The following is a 25,168-nucleotide window of genomic DNA, read 5'->3' on the forward strand; positions in this document are numbered from 1 at the left end:
GGTCAGGGAGAGATTCTGGCAAATCTGACCCAACAGGGTCCTTGCTAAGGACAGGCCAAGCCGATCAATCACCTAGGGGATGGGAGAGGACCAGGAACCCAAATAAATAACATGAGTGATCAGATAGAGGATGAGGATTCTTCCTAAACAGATCTAGCAGTTTCTGCCAAAACCAGATTTTATAAGGAAGTACCCAGATGGCCCCTAAAGGTTCAGAAACTGTACTAAAGCTTGGTCAAGCAAAGAATCTTTGTCAATACATGGGTGTTTCCTTATAACTATTTTCAAGATGCAGATACATGTTTTATAGTCTTCTGTATATAGGATACATTCCACAATGTAAAAAAAATTACAATAGATTATTTAACAGGAAGATAGACAGGAGGGAAACCTTTAGGTAAAGGATTTTGTAGGACATTGTATTATGGTTCAGTGTGAGGTTTTCTAGCCCCTTTTTAATTCTCTTAATCTCATTTCAAAGTGAGTTTTCAGTGTTCACCAATTAGATATTCATTGAGCTTTTCTAGTTGTGGGCACCCTAGTGGAGGACATAGAAGATCATGCTGTCTGTAGTCAAGTTGCTTAAAATCTGGTAATGACGAGATCACTAACACAGTCGGGTAACTGCAGTGATTCAAGTATGCAGACGGGGAGATTTGGAGGAGTGATTACTGAGATGTGCACCAGAGGGGAACTGAGCCAGAAGAGAGTCATGGCACTCCAGTCCAAGAGAAGGCATAACCAAGGAAGGTAAGAAACAGTAACTGACACAGCAGTGAAGGGCTGGTTTTGCAGGACTAGAAGATGCATATTGGTGAGAAACTGGATTACAGATGCAGGCCTTATAAGGTGTATTTGTTGGATTTATATTTGGCCACGAGAGGCTAAATGTCCAAAATAAGCCATGAAGATAGCAGGTCACTGCTTTGTCATATAAACCACATGTGCATGTAGTTGGTGGCTGCCATGATGCTCGACACCGAGGCCAGGGCCCAGACTCCCTCTGTGTACCGCCCCATGGTCCAAACACAGCTAATAATTAGCACAGCACAGGTCTTTAAAATACAAGTGGTTTTATTATAAAATTCTAAAACTGTGCTTTAGAGGATGGCCAAGGGAATACTGCATAATAAGAAGAAACATATGTTCATAATCCAGACAATCACATAGCATATTTTATGTAGTCCACAGAATATTTAAAAAAACACTCTTCTATTTCAGTTAAAAAGAGTCTTCAGAGCACCATTATTTGAAGGAAGGTATTTTGCATATCAGAGTTCATCTTTGGTCTGCAATTAAGAAGCAACATATTTAGTGCCATCACAAAGTCTTATATGAGTCAAGATAACTTATGTTAGTCTATTAATTACCTTCCCCTAAAATTGGAAGCAGAGAAAAAGACAAGCGGGTCCTGGAGGTTTGTAGGACCTCGGACTATCCTTGGAACCACCCCTGGGGAAAGTCACATTGTGTTTTATCGGACTGCAGATGGGGACCACAAACATGTAAGTGTTTGCATTGCTGTAAAGGGCTCTGTGTTATGCATTGTATCAGGGAAGGGCTTGAGCAGACGAGGAGGAAATTCACAAAGCCCCTAAATCCACAAGTCAGTGGAAGGTACTGATTTGGCACTCCTCAACATCACTTAGACAAAGATAAAAAATAAAAAAGAGGACCGAAGAAAAGAATGTGCCCAGTTTCATTTGGAGCCAACAAAAGTGTTGCAACACCGAATCACAAATTTCATGAGGGGGTACATTTCAATTCTGGAAAAATTTTAAGATGTTTTATTTTTTAAGGATTTTTTTAAAAAAAGTAATCTCTAGGGGCGCCTGAATGGCTTAGTCGGTTGAGCGTCCGACTTTCGCTTAGGTCATGATCTCGCGGTTCGTGGGTTCGAGTCCCGCGTCGGGACCTGTGCTGACTGCCAGCTCAGAGCCTGGAGCCTGCTTCAGATTCTGTATCCCCCTCTCTCTCTGACCCTACCCTGCTCACGCTGTCTCTCTCTCTCTTAGAAATAAATAAAAATATTTTTAAAAAAAAGTAATCTCTACACCCATTGTGGGGTCAAACTTAAGGTCAAGAATTGCTTGCTCTACTGACTGAGCTAACTAAGTGCCCCTTTAAAGATTTTATTTTTAAGTCATCTCTACAACCCAACATGGGGCTCAAACTCATGACCCTGAGATCAAGTCACATGCTCTACCGACTGAGTCAGGCAGGTGCCCCCAGTTCTGGCAATTTTTTTTTTTTTTGGTCAATGGCTTTAACTAATTTTATGAACTTCCAGCACTGATAAGGGTTTACACTGATGAAGTACCATTACTGGGTGAGGGTGGGGGTTAGTGGCAAGTCCCTACTCCAAAAAAGAAAAAACCAAAAAGTAAACAAAAACAAAAACAAAAAACCCCAAAAAACAAAATAACCAAAACTGATCTGTAGCACCTGCTGTTGTCATGGTGACTCTTCCACCAGGCAGATTCCAAATTACCAGAAAGTAACCAGTTATGCAAAATTCCTAATATGTAACAGACTTATATATAAGCTGTTTCTATCATACCACTGCCGATAGTGGTCGCTTTATTCCTTTCAAACCCGCTTGTGAGTTAGGCATGATGACTGCCAAATCTGCCTTCTCATCTTTGATCACAACACCAGTTTTGAGTTTGTCCTTTCAGAGATATGATGACGTTGCTTAAGATAATGTCAAGCCAATGTATTATATATGTATATATATTTAATATATATGTCTACATAGGTATATATGTGTGACATATACTACAATTTTTATATAGTATATATTCTTGTTTTTAATTTTTTTAATGTTTATTTATCATCGAGGGACAGAGAGAATAGAGCATGATTGTGGGAGGGGCAGAGAGAGAAGGAGACACAGAATCTGAAGCAGGCTCCAGGCTCTGAGCTGCCAGCACACAGCCTGACACGGGGCTCGAACTCATGAACCGTGAGATCATGACCTGAGCTGAAGTTGGACGCTTAACCGACTGAGCCACCCAGGTGCCCCTATACAGTATATATTCATTCAAACAAAAAGCAATTACAATCAAAACAACCCTCGCTGCCACATCGTGTCTTTACCCACAGCCAGTCACACAATCTGGTGATGGAGACTAGTTTTTGGACCTAGCTTTGCTATAATCCAGCTGGGTGGTTATGAGCTGAATTCTTCCTGAGGCTCTGTTTTCCTAACCATATAATGAAGGCATTTCCTGGGTGACCCCAAAGGTCCATTTTTTTTTAATGTAAAAACACAAATTTAGTAGGCTCTATGCCCAACATGGGCCTCAAACTCACAACCCCAAGAAGAGTCGCACACTACACTGACTGAGCCAGCCAGGCGGCTTCCTGAAAGCTCCTTTTAGCCTGACAAGTCTATGGAATCTGCCTTTTATAAATGAAATCAGTATACACTGGTGGTATCAACAGAGACTGCTCTTAAATGAATAATCTGGTAAGTCATGGCTATAAATTTTTTCATGCCTAGGGGCGTCTGGCTGGCTCCGTCGGTTAAGCATTCGACTTCATGATCTCATGGTTCGTGGGTTCGAGGCCTGCATTGGGCTCTGTGCTGACAGCTCAGAGCCTGGAGCCTGCTTTAGATTCTGTGTCTCCCTCTCTCTCTGACCCTCCCCTGCTCACACTGTCTCTCTCTCTCTCTCTCTCTCTCTTTTAGAAATAAATAAAACATTAAAAAAATTTTTTTTTCATTTCTAAACGGAGATAATGAACTTTGCCAAACCCATCTCCCATGATGCATGTGAAAATACTTTCCAAATTATAAACATCAAAGGTCATGGGATGTGAATTCTCACATTAATAAGAAGGCTCTCCTCTGCTTCGCCAGGGGCCCCTGGCCTTCTCCTCATCTGCATCTAAGTGCCCTTTCTCTGGCCATGTTGTTCCCATGGCACTGGCCCCTCCACTAGACTCAAGTGCACAGAGGCCCCCGGAGAAGCTCAGATACCGGGTGCCCGACTGAACGACGACAGGAATGGATGAGGACGTGGAACGGGCCTCGCTCTTGCTCTGAGCACGCCACATCTGGTTACCTGTGTCCTATGGCATGTGCAAGGAAAGAGGTCGTCTTCAGTCTCTGCTTCCACCCGTTTCATGCCCTCTCGGATTTGGGGCTCACTCACTTGCAAACTGGCATATTCCTGTGGGAGCAACAGTTCAAAAGTGTTCGTTTTGTAACTAAGAGCACATTCGCCAAATCAGACACACTGGCACTTGCTAGGAGATGGTCCTTTTCACTCATACGTGTCAAGTTGCAAGAAGCAAAATTTTTTGTACCCCCCCTTTAGCCCCCAATAACAGAGTTTCAGAGAGGTGGCTGTCCTTTGGCCACTGGCTGCCTATTGCTGATGCACCTCTTCTTATTCCATCCTTCATTTATTTAGTTTTAATGTATTTATTTATGTATTTGGGGGCAGAGGATCCGAAGCCAGCTCTACGCTGACAGCAGAGAGTCCCACGTAGGGCTTGAACTCACAAACCCATAAACTGTGAGATCATGACATGAGCCAAAGTCGAATGGCTTAACTACTGAGCCATCTAGGTGCCCCACCCTTCATTTACATGACTTGCAGCATGTTGTTTTTACCACCTTCTGCCTTGAAGTGAAAATAATTGTGCACACAGTCACCCCTAGGCTGGGGATTTGAGGCTAGAGCGTATTTCCGCCATGGCTTTCTTAGTCTCAGCCGCCAACTCATCTATCATCTGCCTGCTCCATGTTAGGCTCTGGGCCACAGTGGTGATGCTCTAGGAAATGTAATCCGAATGAGTGACACGACCCTGTGGACCCTTAGGAGTTCAGACAGTACTCCTGCACCCTCAGGGTACACACTTCACCCTCTCCATCCCTTTACCAGCCCCTGGGAAGGTAAGAAAGGGGGAGGGGCAGTGCAACCGGAAATAGACCAACTGTTAAGTAGCAGAGTCTAAGATCTGGGCCTCAATACCTGCAATTTTGAGATTTAAAAAAAAAGTCTTTATTTAGATCTAGTAGTATCACTATTAGGAAATTACTTGTTCCTACTGCAGTTTTTAAAAATAGTCTTTTCAACTGTCAAGCATACTTTGATTATAGTCCCTAAATGCTTAGGTCCATGAAAACTTTTGAAGAGAAGTCATGGCTCATATGGGTCAGCAGTAGAGGTCTGAAGATACCGTGCACTGTTTAGACAAAGAGATGGTAAGTCAGCAGAGGGGCGCCTGGATGGCTCAGCTGGTTAAGCTGTTAAGCATCCAACTGCGGCTCACGTCATGATCTCACGATTCGTGACTTCAAGCCCCGCATCGGGCTCTGTACTGACAGCACAGAGCCTGGAGCTGCATCAGATTCTGTGTCTCCCTCTCTCTGCCCCTGCCCCACTCACACTATCTCTTCTCTCAAAAATAAATAAACATTAAAAAATTTTTTTAAGAAAAGATTGTACAAAGAGAAAATACAGATCCATGTACGGTAACTTGGCAGGATCAGAGGCCAATTTCTTAACCACACACCAGAGCACTAACCTAAATACTTTCCCTCTGATGCTGCAGCATTCCTCTCTAGCTTACGCTGGCTTTTGTACTATTTTCATTACCATTTGAAGTAGGTCCCTGGTTTTTGCCCACAGAGAAGTATACGTATCTCTTTATATTAATATACTTTTAGAAACGATTAGATGAAATGTTATTTGCTCCTAACACACCCAACTGCAAATAGTATGTCTGTTTTCTTAGAAAATACTGACCTGGAAAAGTTTAAAATAATAACAGAATATGTCATCACCCATGAGATTATTTCTTGCAAATTCCTGTCCTGCTTTTGCTATCTTCTTTGCCTGTGGGAACAATGATAACAAAGTCCCTTAATGAAACATGTTTTGTTTTTTTCCCTTGTAGACAATATGCTAACTGATCTTCAGGGTACTTGTATCTTGGGACAACGGCAAGAAAAATATCTTTGAGGGTGGTGTTGGCATGGTAAAGGGAGCATCTAACAAGAGTACGCTCAAATTAAAGGGAGGTTTTTTTAGACGTGAAAGTTTGAGGAATCACATTGGACCTTCTAGAATGCAGCCTCTCTTGCAGAGAGAAGGCACACATTAAATGACGTAGCAGTGACTTTGTAAAGTAAGTGAAAGACAAATGCAAGGCACCACCTTAACAATTTTGAGCGATTTGCCTGAGGTTGACTTCATGCAACCCTGCATTTTAATCCACACCAGGTACTTTTTTCTTCCCGCCAGTGTGAACATCTTAATTTTCATACTGTTAGTAGAAGTGAGGCAATGCCTGAGGCTCTGATCAACCTGCCACCCCAAAAAGAGAGAGCATGCTCAACGCCAGTGTCTAGCTTTTTGTTTCAAGTGCAGAGCGCCCAGTTCATCCAAGACCCAAGGCCCATGTTCGCCCTGAGGGGTACTGACATGCTTCCACGGGGAGGTGGCTTCCCCCTGGCAGGTACGGGTGTATAGCCGAGCATCCCAAATGCTTTTTGGGCACAAGCCATGTACAATGAGCCCGTGATAGTGGGGTAGAGGAGACTGACCTTACCTCTTCGTCATGATCTTTTGCCCACTTAAGTTTTTCCAGGAGGTCACTCAGGTTGCTTTTCACTGGGATGTAGTGCTTCCAAGGTTGCAGCTCATTGTAAAAGTGCTCGTAGTAGATGGAGTCCTGCTTTAGCACAACGCTGTCACCAAAGAGGAGGTACGGCAGGCGATACGCTGCGACAGTGCCGTCGACGTTTATTTGGTACTTATGCTGCAAAACAGCAGGAGAAAAACCTCCATGACATTTCCATTCTCCACTCTCTTTATTCTCTTCCTCTTTCCACACTTAAAGCCTCATCATTGACGGATACAAGCTGGCCAGATTTTGCCCCCTGCCTTCGCCATGGAGTGAGCGCTATCATATTAACACCTGGCCTAGACCTCAAGGCTTATTGTGATGCTCTCCCACATTTCACAGAGGGGCCACAAGTCTAACATTAAAGCAGAAAATAAAATATAAAGACTGCTGTCCAAAGGCTACAACCTAGGAAAGATAGGCTTATCGTGACTTTGTAATCCCTCTGATACTTAACTGATCACACGTGAGCACCTAAGGATGGTAGCCTATGCCATATGAACCATACCTTTTCATTTTTTTAAGAGAGAGAGGGTGGGGGAGGAGCAGAGAGAGGGAGAGAGGGAGAGGGGGACACAGAATCCCAAGTGGGCTCCATGCTCAGTGTGGAGTCTTATGCAGGGCTTGATCCCATGACCGTGAGATCATGACCTGAACGGAAATCAGACACTTAACTGACTGAGCCACAACAGTGGTGCCCCAACCATATCTTTTAAACATCAGATGAATACACACGTGTCTTAAAATCAACAAGCATAGATGCAAGAACGTCTATGAATAAAAAATATTCCTAGAGCCATGGTAACCAATTAGTCTTTAGCAGTAGCAGATACAATAGGCAGGAATAAAGCAAAGGCATCACGCAACACCCACTAAAGAGGGATGGCTGGTAATGTCTCTTTCTTTCAAAAGTCTTTGTGAATTGCATTCGTAGGAGTGCTGACAATCTAACTTGTGGCATTATTTAGGACTTCCTGCAGCCATGGAACCCATCGAAAGAAACCTGGCCACAGGTGCAGACAGAGCTCGTGAATCACTCACTTTCCCAGGTTCAGAGGACAGGTGAGTACCTTTTGACAACCTTTCATTCCAGGACATGGGTCTTTAAAAACCACTTAGTGGATTAGGGGCGCCTGGGTGGCTCAGTCGGTTGAGCGTCTGACTCTTGATCTTGGCTCAGGTCATGATCTCGTGGTTTGTGGTTTCGAGCCCTGTGTCAGGCTCTGTGCTGACAGTGTGGAGCCTGCTTGGGATTCCCTCTCTCTCCCTCTGTGCCCCTACCTGGCTTGCTCTCTCTCTCTCTCTCTCTCAAAATAAATAAACTTAAAAAACAAACAAACACTACTTAGTGGTTTAGAGATTAGGGCAGTGTCCCACTGCCTAGAAGGAGTTGGAAAAAGGATCCCTCCACAGGAAGTGGGAAAAATCCACACATTAGACACTAAAAGGTCCCCCTAATCTCCAGAATCCCAGGCAGATCACTTGGATGGGTTTCAAGACACTCCCCCATCAGAAAGTCTGATACGAGACACTTGCTTTATCTCTTCTTTCTTTTTTTTTTTTTTTTTTAAAAGATGTTTTTTTTTTTTTAAATGTTTTATTTATTTCTAGGAGAGAGAGAGAGAGAGAGAGAGACAGCGTGAGCAGGGGAGGGTCAGAGAGAGAGAGAGGGAGATACAGACTCTCAAATAGGCTCCAGGCTCTGAGCCGGCAGTCAGCACAGAGCCCGACGCGGGGCTCGAACCCACGAACCGCGAGATCATGACCTAAGCGAAAGTCGGACGCTCACCCGACTAAGCCACCCAGGCGCCCCGATTTATCTCTTCTTTCAACTGTTACGATGCTCTGGGGGGAATCTGTAAAATCACGTACATATTTATTAAGAAGAAAGGATAGAAGCTGAAATGTGCTTACCTTGAGGGTCAGTTGGGGAAAACAGTTCTAGCCCTACCTGGACCCCAAGCTTCCTTGAAGCATATATTATTTATGTATTTATTATTATTTTTTCTTTTATAGTTTATTGTCAAGTTGGTTTCCATATAACACCCAGTGCTCTTCCCATCAAGTGCCCTCCTCCATGCCCATCACCCTATATTTTTAAAATTTATGTATTTATTTTGAGAGACAGTGGAAGAGAGAGAGAGAGAGAGAGAGAGAGAGAGAGAGGATGACCAGGGGAGGGGCAGAGAGAGAAAGGGAGAGAGAATTCCAAGCAGGCTCTGTACTGTCAGCACAGAGCTCCATTTGGGGCTTGAACTCATGAACCATGAGATCACAACCTGAGCCAAAACCAAGAGTTGGACACTTAACCAAGTAAGCCGCCCAGGCGTCCCTCCCTTGATGCATGTTTAATGTCAGGTCTGGGAACTTTGTACACCCCACGCTGCCAAAGCAGTCCCGGGCGCCCCATGCCTCAATGTTCACTAAATTCTGTGCTCATTTCTCTCACTCTCTACAGTTTATAGGTCTCAGGTTCCCTCCTCCAAATGGAGACATTTCGAAAAACAAAAAGGATTAGAACAATTGGTGTCCTACCTTGAAGAAATCAAAAAATGAAATGTGTTTCACGATAGGACCATACAGGCTTTCATCATGTTTAAAGAAGAAGAAGTTGGTGAAGGCAGCGTCTATAAGTTCTGGGTGTTTCCTGCTGAGCTTAACCAGTTCCAGTCTCTCCTTGCGGCTGTCTCGCCCTCTCCAGACAGCGGTGGAGTTCTTGCTTTCCCAGGGGGGACCCGTGTTACCTTGTACAGACATCATATCCAGACTGACTCTGGAAGACAGAAAGCCAACACATTTTCCTCCCACACCATCACAGCGCAAAAGCTGTTGGGAAAGAACTCACCAAGGAAAGAAAACCAAGGCTCTGGGTCATTGTGGACCTGTCTCTCTCACCGGCCCATGGTTTCTAGAACAGAGTCAGTCAAGTCGTAGGTAGGCATCACGATATCCTTGGAATCCGTGGAGCCACACCAGGAAAAGATTGGATGGATGTGCGAGCTGGATTTCTTTTTTTCCAAAGGCCAGTCTCCCAAATTAACAAAAAACTCCACATCGGGCATCTTCACCTGGACAAAGAAAGCAAAGAGCTCATCTACATGGGTTGCAGTGTGTCATACCTTCTAGGACAGATGTTTTGGGAAAGGCAGCCTCGTGCAGGCAGTCTTCCCAGCCCCTGCTTGGCCACATGAAAATCTTGAATGCTTCTTTACCAAGAGATGGAGCACTCACAGTCTGGGCTGCGCTCACCTCCTCGTGAGGGAATGTACTCGTGTTCTGCTCAAGTGCAGGCGTCCACAGCCCTCAGGCTGCTCCCAGCTTGCTGTACTTGAGACCCCACAGGGAGGGGTCAGGGAGCTTCCACTGTGACAGGAAGTGCGGGGCACACAGCTGTAGGGCAGGGACCGCCTGGCAGCCAGGGACGGGATCTCGGTCCCTCTCCTCTGCTGTAAGGAAGCGCTACCCCCTCGAGGCTGGTGTGCATGCTCTCTGCTCTCAGCAGCCTCGACTCCTGCACTGGATTCTTCTCGGGTGGCATTTCCCTGCCTTTGCACTTGGGCTGCATTCCTGTAATACTCGATCCTGCAGCCCGGCCAGACCACTCCGGGAGCAGTGAAACACAACACAAATGAGAAATCGTACCAAATGAAAGGCCAACTTTACAAGCTTCAGGTAATGATAATTACGCCATTTTTAATAGTGAGTAATTTTTCAGAATATTGTTGTACACCTCAGTATACTAGATTTCCTTTCTATGATGCCCACATTGGCCAACAGATTTGCTTCAAAAAGGGATGAGGGGAACACGCGTGGCTCAGTCTGTTAAGCGTCCGACTCTTGATTTGGGCTCAGGTCATGATCTCACGGTGGTGAGATTGAGCCCCAGCCATGCATTGGGCTCTGCGCTGGGTGTGGATCCTATTTAAGATTCTCTCTTTCTCCCTCTGACACTCTCCCTTGCTCGTGCTCTTTCTCTTACTCTAAAATTAAAAAATAAACAAACGATATTCTCTCTTGCCCCTCCCCTGCTTGCATGCACTCTCTTTCTCTCTCTCTCAAAAAAAAAGTGCATGAAATGACAAAGGTAATCTCGGTCTTAATGCTGCCAAGAGTGTGATGATCAAAGAGAGAAAGAATTACTGGGAAACAATTACAACACAAAGTACTTGGGACTCTATCCCTCATTCCTGGTTAATGAGCCAGATGTTCCCATTTAAAGCCTACACCCCTTGGTGGTGGGTCCAGAATCTAAACTCCAGAAGGCGGACACGAAAGCTGGCGCCAGTGATTTCTGAGCTAGGCTGCTTCTGCCAGCAAGTGGCACAGATGTGTTCAAAGATCCTGTTTTGTTTTGTTTTTTTAAATCAAGCCACAGGTTAATGTTTGGGGTTGTATAAAAGAGGAAATATCTATATCTATACATAGATATAGATGTAGATTTTTTTTGAGAGAGTGAGCGAGCCTGATTGGGAGAGTGGCGGAGGGAGAGAGAACCCAAGCACGCTCCACGCTCAGCTCAGAGTCTTACACGGGGCTGGATGTCATGACCCTGCGATCATGACCGGAGCCGAAGGCAAGAGTCAGATACGTAACCAGTCGACTGAGCCACCCAGGCACCCCAAGACCTACAGTTTTAGCCAAGAACTGTCTTGGTCAGTCTGAGAAGCATCTTGACAAACTAGAGTCCTGAAGGGCAGTCTTTTTTTGTTTTGTTTTGTTTGTTTGGTTTTTGTTTTATGTTTTTGTACATTCTGTCCCAACATTGTTCTGTAATATTTTCATGTTATTTAAAATTTATTTAAAAACTTTTATTCTCAAGTTAGTTAACATACAGTGTAGCCTTGGCTTCAGGAGTAGAACCCAGTGATTCGTCACTTACATACGACACCCAGTGCTCTTCCCAGCAAGTGCCCTCTTATATGCCCATCCCCCGATTACTCCACCCCTATCAACCCTCACTTTGTTCTCTGTATTTAAGAGTCTCTTATGGTTTGCCTCCCTTTCTGTTTGTATCTATTTTTCCTTCCTTTCTGTATGATCATCTGTTAAGTTTCTCAAATTCCACATGAGTGAAATCATATATCTTTCTTTCTCTAAAGGACTTATTTCACTTAGCATAATACCCTCCAGTTCCATCCACATTGTTGCAAATGGCAAGATTTCATTCTTTTTCATTGTTGAGTACTATTCCATTATATATATATTATGTATAATATATATATAATATATAATACATACACACACATACACACTACATAAATATATTCCATTATATATATATACACACTACATTTTCTTAATCCATTCATCATCAGTTGATGGACATTTGGGCTCTTTCCATACTCTGGCTATTGTTGATAGTGCTGCTCTACACACTGGGGTGCATGTGTCCCTTCGAATCACTATTTTTGTATCCTTTGGATAAATACCTAGTAGTGCAATTGGTGGGACAAAGGGTAAATCTATTTTTAAATTTTTGAGAAACCTCCACACTGTCCTCCAGAGAGGCTGCACCAGTTTGCATTCACGAGTCTGCATTCACAGCAGTGCACGAGGGCTCCCCTTTCTCCACATCTTGCCAGCATTTGTTGCTGCCTGAGTTGTTAATTTTAGCCATTCTGACAAATGTGAGGTGGTACCTCATTGTGGTTTTGATTCCCTGATGATGAGTGATGTTAAGCATCTTTTCATCTGTCTGTCTGCCATCTGGCTATCTTTTTTGGAAAAGTATCTGTTCATGTCTTCTGCCCATTTCTTCACTGGATAATTAGGGGATTTTGGGGGGGCGGTGTTGAGTTTGGTAAGTTCTTTATAGATTTTGAATACTAACTCTTTATCGGATATTTCATCTGCAGATATCTGAAGGGCAGTCTTCCTTTTCCACGGACTGACACATGTGCAAGGAAAGCTTGCCAGCACCCTGATGTCTTAGCTTAAAGGAGGCAGAATACAGATGCTATGTAGCCGCCTATGTTCAGAATAAACTCACTGTAAGTGCTATGCAAGTCTGAGAAGATACTATGATTGTCCACGAGCAATTCAATCAAGATATTGGTACAGATTATCTAATAAACTGTAACTAAGCAAGTGGTAACAAATGTGGGTAGAGCTTTTCACATGGGCCATTTTACTATCACAGTCACGTTCTCCAATGGAACCCTGCTCACAGCTCATTATACCAAGGAACAGGACTCAAAAGACGATGTCTTCTTTGGGCTCAAAGTAGGCTGACTACTAACACAACTTTATTTTAAGACGTTTTTCCCTTACCAAGTCTTGTTATGGGCTGAATTCTGTCCCCCACAAAAGAGAAGCTAAAGTCCCAAACCCCGGTATCTCAGAATGACCTTATTTGGAAATGGTGTTGTTGCAGATATTAGGTAAGCTGAGGTCCTGCTGGAGTAGGGTGGGCCCTGATTCAAGATGACTGGCGTCCTCAGAAGAGACAGACACATGGGGAAGGCCGTGGGACGATGGGGCAGAGGCTGGAGGGATGTGGCTGCAGGCCAACGATGGCCAGCACACCCCGAGAAGCAGGGGGAGGAAGGAGGGTCCTCCCCTGCAGGTCTCAGGAGGGTAGGGGTGGGGGCATGGCTCTGCTGACCCCTTGCTCTCGGACTTGTGGCCTCCAGAACTGAGAGAGAACAAACATTTCTGCTGTTTTATGGCACCAAGTTTGCAGTACTTTGTGACAGCAACAGTAGGAAATGAATACAGGTGTTCTCCAGGCCATAAAGATTCAGAATCGTATTTTAATAAGGCTCCAGGATACAGCAACACTGATGTTGTTATTTTTAAAAATTAAATTGTAGGGGCACCTGGGTGGCTTAGTTGGTTAAGCGTCCAACGTCGGCTCAGGTCACGATCTCAAAGTTCATGGGTTCGAGCCCCGAGATGGGCTCTGTGCTGAGAGATCAGAGCCTGGAGCCTATTTTCTGATTCTCTGTCTCCCTCTCACTCCGACCCTCCCCTGCTCTCTCTCTCAAAAAAATAAAACATTAAAAAAATTATACTATAAAACCTGGGCTGAAAGTGTCTATTATACCTGAGAGGAAAAAAATTACTTACTTTTCTAGTCAAAGAAAGTAGTATGGCATCCATGAAAATTCTGAAACCCACATGTTCACCATGAGTCTTGATGTAAACCTGAAAGAGAAATGAACATTTATTATGTTAATCTAAAAGTGCTGGCAGACTTCAATGAGGTAAATTGTGTCACAATGATCCTTAGAATGATTTAAAAATTTTTTTAATGTTTATTTATTTTTGAGAGAGAGACAGAGAATGAGCAGGGGGGAAGCAGAGAGAGACACGCAGAATCTGAAGCAGGCTCCAGGCTCCTAACTGTCAGCACAGAGGTCAATGAGGGGCTCAAACTTATGAACCAGGAGATCATGACCTGAGCTGAAATTGGAAGCTTAACTGACTGAGCCACCCAGGAGCCCCAGAATTGTGTATTAAAAATATTTTGTTTTATTTTTTAAAGTTTATTCATTTATTTTGAGAGAGAGAGAGAAAGAGAGAGAGAGCGAGCGAGTGAGGAGGGGAGGGACAGAGAAAGAGGGAGAGGGAGAATTTTAAGCAGGTTCTGAACCAGCAACACGAAGCCAGATGTGGGCCTTGAACTCACAAACTGTGAGATCATGCCATGAGCTGAAACCAAGAGTTGGATGCTTAACCAACTGAGCCACCCAGGTGCCCCTTTATTTACGTAATCTGTACACCCAACATGGGGTTCAAATCCATAACCCAGAGATCAAGAGTCAAACCCTCCACCAACGAGTCAGCAGGGCACCCCACTGAATGATACTTAATAAAACTCTGTAGCTACTTAAAGCCAAAAGGTCAAAACAAGAAAAAACAAAACAAAATCACTAAGACAAACAAGCAAACCTTCATCACAAATTGTACCTTGTTATCCTTCAAGGTATAATGACACAAGCTTTGTCTTTGTCCAAATCTTTTTGGGATTTCTGCTGCAATCTTTTCTGGATCGACAGTAGGGAAATGCGCCAAATCTCTCTGAATCTGAGTAATGGTTTCTGGGCAGTTCATCTCCTGTAACCAGGCTGCACTATCTTCCAAAGGACAATCACAGTTTTCATGGTAAACTGGCCCTGAGTACACACAAGTAACAAAATATCACAGTAACAATTTCACTCAGCGTTCAAAACACGTTAACAAATATCCATTATATGGCGTCATTCATACTGTTGTTGTAAAATTATGTCCCAAATTACCTTTTAAAATATATGGGGATTTGGCAACGTGTTGACCTTGGAATTTCACTTCTACCTTCAGATTTTTGTAGCTTGCATACATTCTGTATCTTACTATGAAGGACCCATCCTTTCGGTCTAAAACCTGGACTCCAACTCTAGTGAATTGCTCTTCTGGGGCTGAGATTTTAATCTGGAACACCTTTTCACCTGGAGACGATGTGAACCTGTCATGGGAAGAATAGCAAGATGTAAAGACTGTTTGAAGGCACAAACGTGCAAAGATTATGCTCTCCAGTCCGCGAGCCTTACTGTTTTCCTCAGACTCTCCCCCTGACATATATGTTTGCCACTTCTCTCATATGCATGTAGTGCCAGAATGAATGTGATGGATCAGAGATTTAAGAAAAGAGAATGGCCAAAGGCCACAATAACATAAACATTTCATCGGAAAATTTCAAGGGAGAATGTAAAGGCTACATATTTATGTAAGCATAGAACTCACTAATGCATTCCATATATAAAAATATTCTTGACGCGCCTGGGTGGCAGTAGGTTTAGTGTTTGACTCTTGATTCCAGCTCAGGTCATGATCCCAGGGTTGTGGGATCAAGCCCTGCGTTGGGTTCTGTGCTGGGCATGGAACCCGCTTAATATTTTCTCTCTCCCTAAAACAAACAAACAAACAAACAAACAAACAAACAAAACTATCTCTTGCCAATTTCTACTATTTCTCTCATGCATCTGGAAATTTGTGGTCAAAAGGATTTTGAAAAATCCTTTTAAGTGATCCATCCTTCCTTCCCACTTCACCCCGCCTTCTGTTCTTTCTTTCCGAGAGATAGAGGGTGCTAGTGGGTGAGGGGCAGAGAGAGAGAGAGAGAGAGAGAGGGAATCTCACAAAGGGCAGATACAGAAGGAGGGGAGGGAGAGAGACAGAGAGAGAGAAAGAAGCAGGGCTCACCCTAAGCAGGTCTCCAGCTCATGAACTCTGAGATCCTGACCTGAGCCAAAGTCAGATGCTTAACCCACTGAGTCACCCAGGCGCCCCCTCTCAATGATTCTTTAAAAGATCAGGATTATAATTCATGTTTAGCCACGGGCAGAAGACAGAAGGTAGTGTATTATCTAAGAGCATGAGCAGGGGAAGGACAGAGGGCGGGGGATGGAGGGGGGTGGAGAAAGAATCCCAAGCAGGCTCCACACTGTCAGCACAGAGCCTTTGGTGGGCTGGATCTATGAACCCCATGAGTTCGTGACCTGAGCTGAAACCAAGTCCCATAGCCCAGTGGTTGAGCCACCCAGGCACCCCTAAAAGTTTTTTTTTTTTTTTAAGTGAGTGCTCCCGCTATTGAGATTGTTAAAGTGGTATTTTGTTTCTCCAATTGTTATATCCAAGTGACAAAGTTGATAACTTTTTTTTTTTTTTTCTGCTTTGCAAAACTTCTTGGAAGTTTTTCTTGGAATACCCAAGATGTGTTTTCCCTACAGAATATACCTGGTCAGCATCCACGAATTAAAAAAAAAGACAACCATTTCAGAAGTATGTGAGTTCTATTTTATTTTATTTTTATTTTAGGGTGAGAGAGACAGAGCAGGGGAGAGGGGCCGAGGGAGGGAAGAGAATCTGAAGCAGGCTCCAAGTTGAGCGCCGAGCCCGACTCCCAGCCTTGATCCCAGGACCCTGAGAACATGACCTGAGCAGAAAGCTCAACCGACTGAGCCACCCAAGCGTCCCAGACGTACGTGAATTCTCCAAAGTAAGTTTTACGTGATCATGTTAATGACTGAATTCAATGGAACGCAGTGTTTGTTACAAACACACAGGAGGTTCACACTTTGATACTTTCCCTCTTAACTGTACAGTTTCAAACAGCGTTTCTTTTTTCTGGGTGAGTTTCAAAACGCTCCCGCAGACACTTACCTGAAAGCGGAGAGCAGCACCAGAGAGAGATGAACCAACCGAGTTTTGCACAACTGGGTGTGTGCATTCCTTATAACAGCTTAAGCAAAAGTAGGTGGAAACAGAGCTTCCAGCGAAGTGCAAAGGCTTTGTCTCCCCTACCAACCTAGCTCGGAGAAGAGCGAATCCGGAAATATTTCTAAAGCTCTGGAGAAAGCCTGACCGGGACGGGAAAAGACTGTTACGACCGCACGTGGCTGGCACCCAAGTATCCTGGAATTTAAGCCGCTGTGGCAAAGCCTCGGGCGGACTAAACTTAAAGGGAGCACCAGTCCATTTCCACTGCATTCCGGAGTAGTTAGGGCGCCGATGCTGGACTTACTTATTTCCTGAAGCATCCACCGCCTGAATATAGAAATAGCGAGCGGGAAGGACGACAGCCGCCTTCAGCCCGGGTCCCCATACTTGGCTCATCTCCGGACTCAGGCGCCTCTCCCCGCCCTTCTCGGCAAGCGCTGGCACCGTCCCCAGAAAGAAGCAGCAGAGCAGCAAAATGCTAAACATTTACAAGACCGACTCGCGAAGCGGCCCAGGGGTCAATGAGGGGGAAGCCGCGGACGCGACCGGCGGCGGCGCGGCGGCCGATCGCAGCAGGAAACGCGCCTCCAGAGACGCGTCGCTTGCTGCGCGGGGCAGGCGCGCGGGCCTCCACGTTCCCCGGGGAAACCGCAGGCGGCGCGCGGGCCGGTCCGGCCGAAGGCTGCCGCGCGTCTTCAGCACGCCGCCCCTCGGTCTCCCGACGAGGGTACACTGGCGCCGCTCTCACAAGCAGAGCATCCCCCGGGGCGAATCGGGCTCGGGCTCCGGCCCCAGGTGCAGGGCGAGCCGATTGGCCCGCGCGTCCGGCGGGCTGAGTAAGGCCGTCTCCCATTGGGTGGCGCGGCGGCGTCCCTGCTCCGTGGCTTGCCGGGACTTGTAGTTCGCGACGGGGCTAGCGGAAATCTGCCAGGCTTTACCTGCTCTCACTCGTTTATTTACTTTGCGGTCACCGCTTTCAGGGAGCAGATACAGACTCGGCGCCCAACAGAGGGGCGTGCGGGGACACAGCGAGGATTAAAAGAAAAAAGTGTCAGCATATCCTCCGCACGTGCAGACGGCAGGTATTCTACAACGCGATGAAAGGAAGGCGTTGCCGATGACATCTGACGGCCGGCCGCCGGGCTCAGCGGTCCAGGGCGCAGTCCCCGCGCGCTCCGATGGGACGACCGACGCCAGGGTCCCCGCAGGCACGTGGCGGGCCGCGCGCGGGAGGCTGTGACCCGGGCCCGGGGCAGCTCTGCGGCGGCCGCGGGGACTCGACCCCGCGGGACCGGCCACAGGTACCCGGGGCCGCGGGCTGGGCGGAGGCGCGGGCTGGCGGCGGTGAGCCCGGGGCGCGGGGCCCTCCGCCGGGCACTCGCGCGCCGCGGGCCGGGCCTGCTGCCTGCCGCCCGCCCGCCCCGGGAGCCGCTGTGCCGCCCGGATCGCAGGCGGCCGTGGGCTCCCCGGCCACGGCATCCCTGCCCGTCCTCCTCCCGGGAGAAAGTAGGGGCGACGAGCTGGGCCGCAACGTGGGGGAAGCGTTAGGGGGATGGGGGGCGAGCGCTCTCGGGAACAAAGCCTGATTTGGAGATGCGCGTGGATACCGGCGACTCCCGCCAGGCGCCGGTGCCCACGCCACGCAAGGCAGGGCCTGGCCGGGAGCGCGCGGTGGCCGCCCCTGCCTCCCCGCACGGCCGCCCCCTGGCCAGGGGGAAGGGGTCAGCAGGAGGGGTCACGGTCAGCTCCGGGGTCGGACCCGGAGCCTCCAGCCCTCCCCGCCAGCTGCCCCCCGGCAAGCCCAGACCCGCCGGGGCGCTCCGCGGGCAAAAGCTGGCCTGGGTGGGAGTCCGGGGGCCTTTTCTGTTTTCTTTTTTTTTTTTTTTTTTGCAATTGTCTCGAGTACTGATTTCAACGGGTGCATTCGAGGCTGAAACAGGCGGCTCCCTCCTGGCCTGGGCGCACTAACCGCCGCGTCCCGCCGGCCGCGGGGCCCCGAGCAGCTGCACGCCGTCACCCCAGCGGCGTCCGCGACGCTCCCCCTAGCGGCGCTCCGCGGGCAAAAGCTGGCCTGGGTGGGAGTCCGGTTTCTGTTTTCTTTTCTTTTTTTTTTTTTTTTTTTGCAATTGTCTCGAGTACTGATTTCAACGGGTGCATTCGAGGCTGAAACAGGCGGCTCCCTCCTGGCCTGGGCGCACTAACCGCCGCGTCCCGCCGGCCGCGGGGCCCCGAGCAGCTGCACGCCGTCACCCCAGCGGCGTCCGCGACGCTCCCCCTAGCGGCGGACTCCGGCTTCCGGCCCGGGAGGGAACGGCGGAGGGGCCCGGAGGCCTCGCTGCGGGGACGCGGGCTGGGGACCGCGGTTCCCCGGGGAGCGCGCGCGGGCGGCGAGCGCAGCCTGGCTCCTCCCCGCGGCCGGCGCCGCCTCCGCACAGCCCGGCTCGGCGCGGCGGGGCCCCGCCGGGGAGACGGTCGCCCGGCCCCGGCCGCTCTGAGCCCGGCGGCCGCTGCCGGGGAAGGGACTCGGGTGTGAGCCCGGCAAGGGGCCCGGAGCGCGTGAGGAGGACACCGGGGACCGGGACCGAGACCTGGCCCGCTGGGGCTTAGCGCGTCTGGCCCGGCTCGCGGGCGCCTTTTCCGCTGTTAGTAAGTCACTTCCATGCTGCTGCCTTTCCCTGGCCTTCCGTACAGAGTATAGATCGTGATAGTTGTCATATGGGAGGCTTGCTGAAGAGCCTTCTTAAGGTCTTTCGCTCCCTAAGCAGACTTGATGTCTTAAAATACGGGTTGAAAATATAAACCGAAACGAATGTAGCCTAGGCGATGAATAATGACCTTATAAATGGAACGTCAGTTTGACGGAACAGTTCGTTCCAGTGACTTTTAAAAATCGTTACCCTGGAGGTGCTTTTTATAAAACTGTGTTCACCCACAGTTGGATAGTGTTTCTGTTGCTTGTGCCACGATCGTTAAGATCACATCAGTAAATTGAGCCTTCGGTCCTGGCAGTCATTCTTAGTAAAGTCGTAATAGAGCATCGCCTCTCTTACCTGGATTAGGAAACTCCGTTCTCACAGATGGCACCCCCGGGAGGTGGAAAAAGAGGCTGCGTGGCCCACAGACCAGCTCCTGATCCCTAAAGCCTCTCCCAGTAAATCATCCTGGAATCTAGGCTCCTAAGCTGGGGCTTGAACTAATGCCCGGCATGACGTAGGCATTTAAAAGTTAAGTATTTGTTGATGAGACTTTTATTTTTTTTTTTAAATTTTAATGTTATATTTATTTCTGAGAGAGAGTGAGAGACAGAGAGAGACAGCATGAGCAGGGGAGGGTCAGAGAGAGGGAGACACGGAATCTGAATCAGGCTCCAGGCTCTGTGCTGACAGCTCAGAGCCTGACACGGGGCTCAAACCCATGAACCGTGAGATCATGAACTGAGCCGAAGTCGGATGCTCCAGGGACTCAGCCACCCAGGCGCCCCAGTTGATGAGACTTTTAAAAAATGCTCTTCTCCGGGGGAATTACCCTTCTTGTTAAAGAAAGGTACTGAGTATGTACAGGGCGACCCAGCCTAGTTTGGGGAGCAAAGAAAGAATCCCCAGAAAGTGACATGGAAGGGTATGTGCAATAAACGGGAATTAACCAGTTCTGGAGGGTGAGTGGGAGGAGACCGCATCCAGAGACGGAAAGTTGGAAGCAGGAAGGGGGCTCTGAAAGAGGGAAAGGGTGGAGCTAAAGAGATCCGATCCTGGGGCCAGGCAAGGAGTTGGCTTTTTGTTGTAAGGGTAGAAGGTTCTAGGCAGGGGAGTTACATGATCATCTGTGTGTCCAAGCTTTATTTTCTAATAACCCTGCATAGGTCAGATTAGAAATGTCAACCCAGCAGCGGGGTGGTGGTGCTGGGAGTGGGGATGGGCTCGGGAATCCATAATGCTAACGAGAGGGGACACCAGATGTGACAAAACCTGGGGAGGTGCAGGCTGTTTAGTGGAGGGACAAGTGCCTCTTTGTCCCTCAGTCTTTCCTGGGGCCATAATCCCAACATAAAACAGAGATCGCCGTCTCTAATGATTTTGCTGTCAGTAATGACTTGTGCTGTGTTCCCTTGTAGGAAAGGCTGAGGATGAGATAATACTAACATCTTTAGCCTCAAGGGCTCACACTGACGGGGAAAACATTCCCCAGATCTGACACATAATAAGGAAAGAAAATAAACACCAACAGGGTTGGGGTCACCGGAGTTGGATGATTTTCATTTTCTTTGTGTCATATCTTGGCATTTTGCAGTATTTTTCTCTGCCATTTGTTTTACTTCTGTGATAAAAATCTAGAAATAGTACAGTTTTCCAAGGAGAAATTTCCACGAACAGTGGTTCAAATGAGAATGTTTTCATAGCACTGTTGGCTTTTATTGACAATCGATATGAATTATGTCCTTATGTTGATGATCTTTACTTTTCTATTTGTAGAAGTATCACCAAGGAGGCCATTCTTGTTGAGCGACCATTATTTAAAAGCAACCAAACCCAAAAACATGAAGAAAACCACTGTTAAACTTTTTGTTAACGAAGTGCTATGTTCTTTCTTGTCTTTAGCTTCCAGAAAGTTCAACCCTACCTTTTTTCAAAGAAAAAGTTTATTTATTTATTGAGAGAGAGAGCAGAGCGTGCACGTACAAGCAGGGGAGGGGCAGAGAGAGAGGGAGAGAGAGAATCCCAAGCAGGCTTTGTACCATCAGTGCAGAGCCAGATGCGGGGCTTGATCTCATGAACCATGAGATAATGCCCTGAGTGGAAATCAAGTCAGGAGTCAGATGCTTAACTGACTGAACCACTTCAACCCTACCTTTTGTGCTAATGCACTAATTTCCTTTTGCCTAGTTTTGGATTAGAATATTCTATATATGTTCCAAATGAGCATCTTTCCCGACATTCCCACACTACGGAGAGCTGGTCCCACTGGCGCAGCACTCACATGAAGTCTGAAGAAGGAAGCTGTGGTAAAGTAGAAGTTAAGCTTGAGATGAAGACGTTAGGGCAGTGCCTGGAGCATTTCTGTCTCCACCACCCCCTCCGAGGGACTCCAACACCCTGGGTCACTACCCCTTACATACCAGGGCCCTGTGCTATCCCTCATGCTTCACCCTATCACAGCCCACCCATACAGCCCCAACACCACAAATAATACCTACCTCCGCCCACCACGCTGGTTCTCGGAGAAAGGCACCAGGTTGACAGATCAGTAGAAAGTGCTTTGTTAGCTCATCTGCCAAGAATCAGAGAAATCGACTCCTCAGAAAAGCCCAGCTTGGTCTGTACAGCCTCAGATCCGAGCTTCTATTTGCGTCTTCCTCCAACATCATCATGACACCAGGAGATGAGGAAGAAAGAGAAGGCTTCCTGTTTAGAAATCCACTGCCAACACTCCCAGGGTTTCTTGAAAACAGGAGAAGATTCCAAAATGGTAGTGGTGTTCCATCTTTGGTGGGGAGGCTCCAGCCAAACTGAGTTTTCTGCAAATAACTGTAAACTGTGCACCAATTACAAACTCACTATGGGAAGGTTTGAATAGAAGGAAAGCATTCCTGAGGCAGCTGGGTGGCTCAGTCGGTTGAGCGCTGACTTTGGCTGAGGTCATGATCTCAAGGTTCCTGAGTTCGAGCCCCATATGGGGCTCTGTGCTGACAGCTCAGAGCCTGGAGCCTGCTTTGGATTCTGTGTCTCCTTTTCTCTCTGCCCTTTCCTGACTTTTTCTCTTTGTCTCTCTCTCTCAAAAATAAGTAAACATTAAAAAAAGAAAATAAGGAAAGCATTCCTTACACATAAATGGAGCGGACTCTTGTAGGATATATGGGGTCCTCTTACTGAGCTCTGTTACCTAAATTACATGAAGGACATGCATTACCTGTACTAGTTTCTCCCCACAGACTCAGAGGGACCATGGCCCTGTGGCAATCCCTCTTCTGTTATTTCTTGTTATCTTAGAGGTTTTTGCCATTCAGGATTTGTATGCGGGGTTTTATATAATCATTTTCTGTAACCTAAGGAAATTATTCTCACTTCTAATTTTTTTTTAAAATAAGTGAATGGGCAGAGATATTGACTAGTAAACATCAAACTGGGCACCTGGGGTGGGCTCTGTCTCTTGACTTCTTTTCCCTGTGAGGTGGGCACACTCAGATCTGGTACCTGCATCCAGCACCCTCTTGTACCACCTGTGCTGGTCTGACTCATCAAGGTCCTGTAAGTCTCCAGCTTCCTTAAATGCACTTGGTTGCTGTTTAAGCTGTTCTCTGTTTTCTTCCCCAAGGGAATCGGTGTAGACTTGAAAATGGGTTTTTCCTGGGGTGCCTGGGTGGCTTAGTCGGTTAAGCGTCCGACTTTCACTTGGGTCATGATCTCGTGGTTCATGGGTTCGAGCTCCGCGTCGGGCTCTGTGCTGACTGCCAGCTCAGAGCCTGGAACCTATTTCAGAGTCTGTGTCTCCCTCTCTCTCTGACCCTCCCCTGCTCATGCTGTCTCTCTCTCTCTCTCCTAGAAATAAATAAAATTAAAAAAAAAAGAAAAAGAAAAAGAAAATGGGTTTTTCCTGAGACTGACCAGAAGGTAGCGACTCCCAACTATAATTGATTGTGGTGACAGGTGCACAGCTTTACTGAGATATAAGTCACACACCACACAATTCACCTGTTTCAAATGTCCACTTCAGTAGCTTTTAGTATATTCATAAAGTTGTGGATTCACCACCTCAGTCAATTATAGAATAGTGTCATTATTCCAAAAAGAAACCCCATCATCCCCAACCTCCTCCTCCCTCCCAGCTGTAGGTAACCCACTAATCTAATTTCTGTCACGGGAGACTTGCCTCTTCTGAACAGTTCGTATAAATGGAATCATACACTGTCTGCTCCTTTGTGACTGGCTCCATTCATTTAGCAGAATGCTTTCAAGATCCATCCATGTTGTGGTGTGGGTCAGTATTTCATTTATTTGTACTGCCCGATAATATTCTATAGCATGGAGAAGCTACATTTTATTTATCTTTTTTAATCCATTCATCAGTTGATGGATATTTGGGTTGTTTCCCCTTTTGGGCTATTATCAATAATGCTGCTGCGAAGATTTGTGTGGCCATGTGCCTTCATTTCTCTGACATCGGTACCTAGGAGTGGAATTGCTTGGTCCTGTGGTCACTCTGTGTTTGAGGAACTGTGCTCCAGAGTGCCTGGACCATTTTGTATTCCCATCAGAAGTGCGTGAGGTTCCCAGTCACCACATCGTCCCCAATCCTTATCACCTGTTTTTTTTCCATCAGAGCCATCCTGCTGGGTGTGACGTATATCTTTCTGGGGTTTTCATTTGCATTTCCGAGATGGCTGATGGTGTTGAGCCTCTGTTCATTGCGTTCATTGACCATTTCTACACTGTTTGGAGAAGTGACTCTTCAGATATTTTGCCCATTTTTAATTGAGTTGTCTTTTTGATTCCTCTAAAGCATTATTGTAAAAGAATTTTTTAATAAGGCAGATGGGCCGTGATTGTGACTCTAGATGTATGGTAGTTGTCAAGGAAATGTTCATTGAATGAAGCCGGGTGAAATATTTGATGTATTTTTTAGGCTTCTGTAGCATCTCGCGGATTGTTGATGTTTTTTTCCTCCTCGCTCTTTTCTTAGGATCCCATTTTACGGCTCTCAAGCTTCTGTAGGATGCTGTAAACGGTTGTCACAGTTGGTTTTCAAGTAGCAGAAAGAGCTACAACTTCTCCTTCGCAGAGCTTTTAGAGTTGCATTCAATGCCTAACATTGCAGAAGCAGAAAGGGCAAATGATTCTGGAAATGGTGAGCACAAATCCGAGAGAAACTCTCCTGAAGAGAATCTACAAGGTGCTGTACAGTCTTTCTGCACTCGTGCCTCGGGGGCACCCTTGGGTCCCAAAGGAGATGGTCATTATCCGTGGAGCTGTCCAGTGACCCATACTCGGGAGAAAATTTATGCCATCTGTTCAGACTATGCCTTTCTCAACCAGGCAACCTCAATCTATAAAGCTCCAAATTCAACCCGCTCTTCTTGCCTCCCCGATAGTACCTCTTTATCTGCCGGAAATAACCCATCAAGGTACATCGGCATCCCAGCTAGTACATCAGAAATCATCTACAATGAAGAAAATAGCTTGGACAACTTATCCCATAGCCTGGGCAAGCTACCTCTCGCATGGGAAATTGATAAGTCTGAATTTGACGGGGTGACCATGAATTTGAAACACAAATCAGGTAAGGAAGGAGGCGTGAACATCATATGTGAAAATAATAAGAAAACAGTATATCT

General features: G+C 46.8%; 2 protein-coding genes across 4 annotated transcripts in view; one reads left to right on the forward strand and one right to left on the reverse strand.

Annotated features, from left to right (window-relative positions):
* Positions 1 to 1,054: 1,054 nt before the first annotated feature.
* Positions 1,055 to 17,606, reverse strand: POGLUT2 (protein O-glucosyltransferase 2). Its single transcript, XM_039255700.1, has 10 exons — positions 17,147 to 17,606; positions 14,883 to 15,088; positions 14,554 to 14,759; positions 13,711 to 13,788; positions 9,538 to 9,710; positions 9,178 to 9,415; positions 6,568 to 6,777; positions 5,763 to 5,852; positions 4,071 to 4,178; positions 1,055 to 1,289 (listed from the first exon to the last, which is right to left on the reverse strand). The coding sequence occupies exons 1-10, from the start codon at positions 17,326 to 17,328 to the stop codon at positions 1,272 to 1,274; spliced, it is 1,509 nt and encodes a 502-aa protein (XP_039111631.1). The 5' UTR covers positions 17,329 to 17,606; the 3' UTR covers positions 1,055 to 1,271.
* Positions 17,607 to 17,765: 159 nt separating this feature from the next.
* The window catches only part of BIVM (basic, immunoglobulin-like variable motif containing), a 44,821-nt gene continuing 37,418 nt past the window's right edge, over positions 17,766 to 25,168 (forward strand). For 2 of the 3 annotated variants that reach the window (XM_039255710.1, XM_039255712.1), the window contains exons 1-2: positions 17,766 to 17,924; positions 24,517 to 25,113. In XM_039255710.1, coding sequence (XP_039111641.1) covers positions 24,636 to 25,113 — 478 coding nt within the window. In that variant the 5' untranslated portion in view covers positions 17,766 to 17,924; positions 24,517 to 24,635. Of the gene's footprint in view, positions 17,925 to 19,290; positions 19,489 to 24,516; positions 25,114 to 25,168 lie in introns of those variants that run through there. The other variant, XM_039255711.1, reaches the window with a different exon arrangement.

This window comes from Hyaena hyaena, unplaced genomic scaffold, assembly GCF_003009895.1.
Source record: "Hyaena hyaena isolate Hyena2069 unplaced genomic scaffold, ASM300989v1 scaffold_541, whole genome shotgun sequence".
Lineage (NCBI taxonomy): Eukaryota > Metazoa > Chordata > Mammalia > Carnivora > Hyaenidae > Hyaena > Hyaena hyaena.

What these genes read in the sequence shown, in the direction of transcription:
- POGLUT2 (XM_039255700.1), bottom strand. Translation starts at nt 17,328, where the DNA reads ATGTTTAGCATTTTGCTGCTCTGCTGCTTCTTTCTGGGGACGGTGCCA. An exon ending in ATCCCCATATATTTTAAAAG is followed by an intron (nt 14,760 to 14,882) that starts GTAATTTGGGAC and finishes GTGTGTACTCAG; the next exon opens with GGCCAGTTTACCATGAAAAC. An exon ending in TACTTTCTTTGACTAGAAAA is followed by an intron (nt 9,711 to 13,710) that starts GTAAGTAATTTT and finishes TTCTTTGTCCAG; the next exon opens with GTGAAGATGCCCGATGTGGA.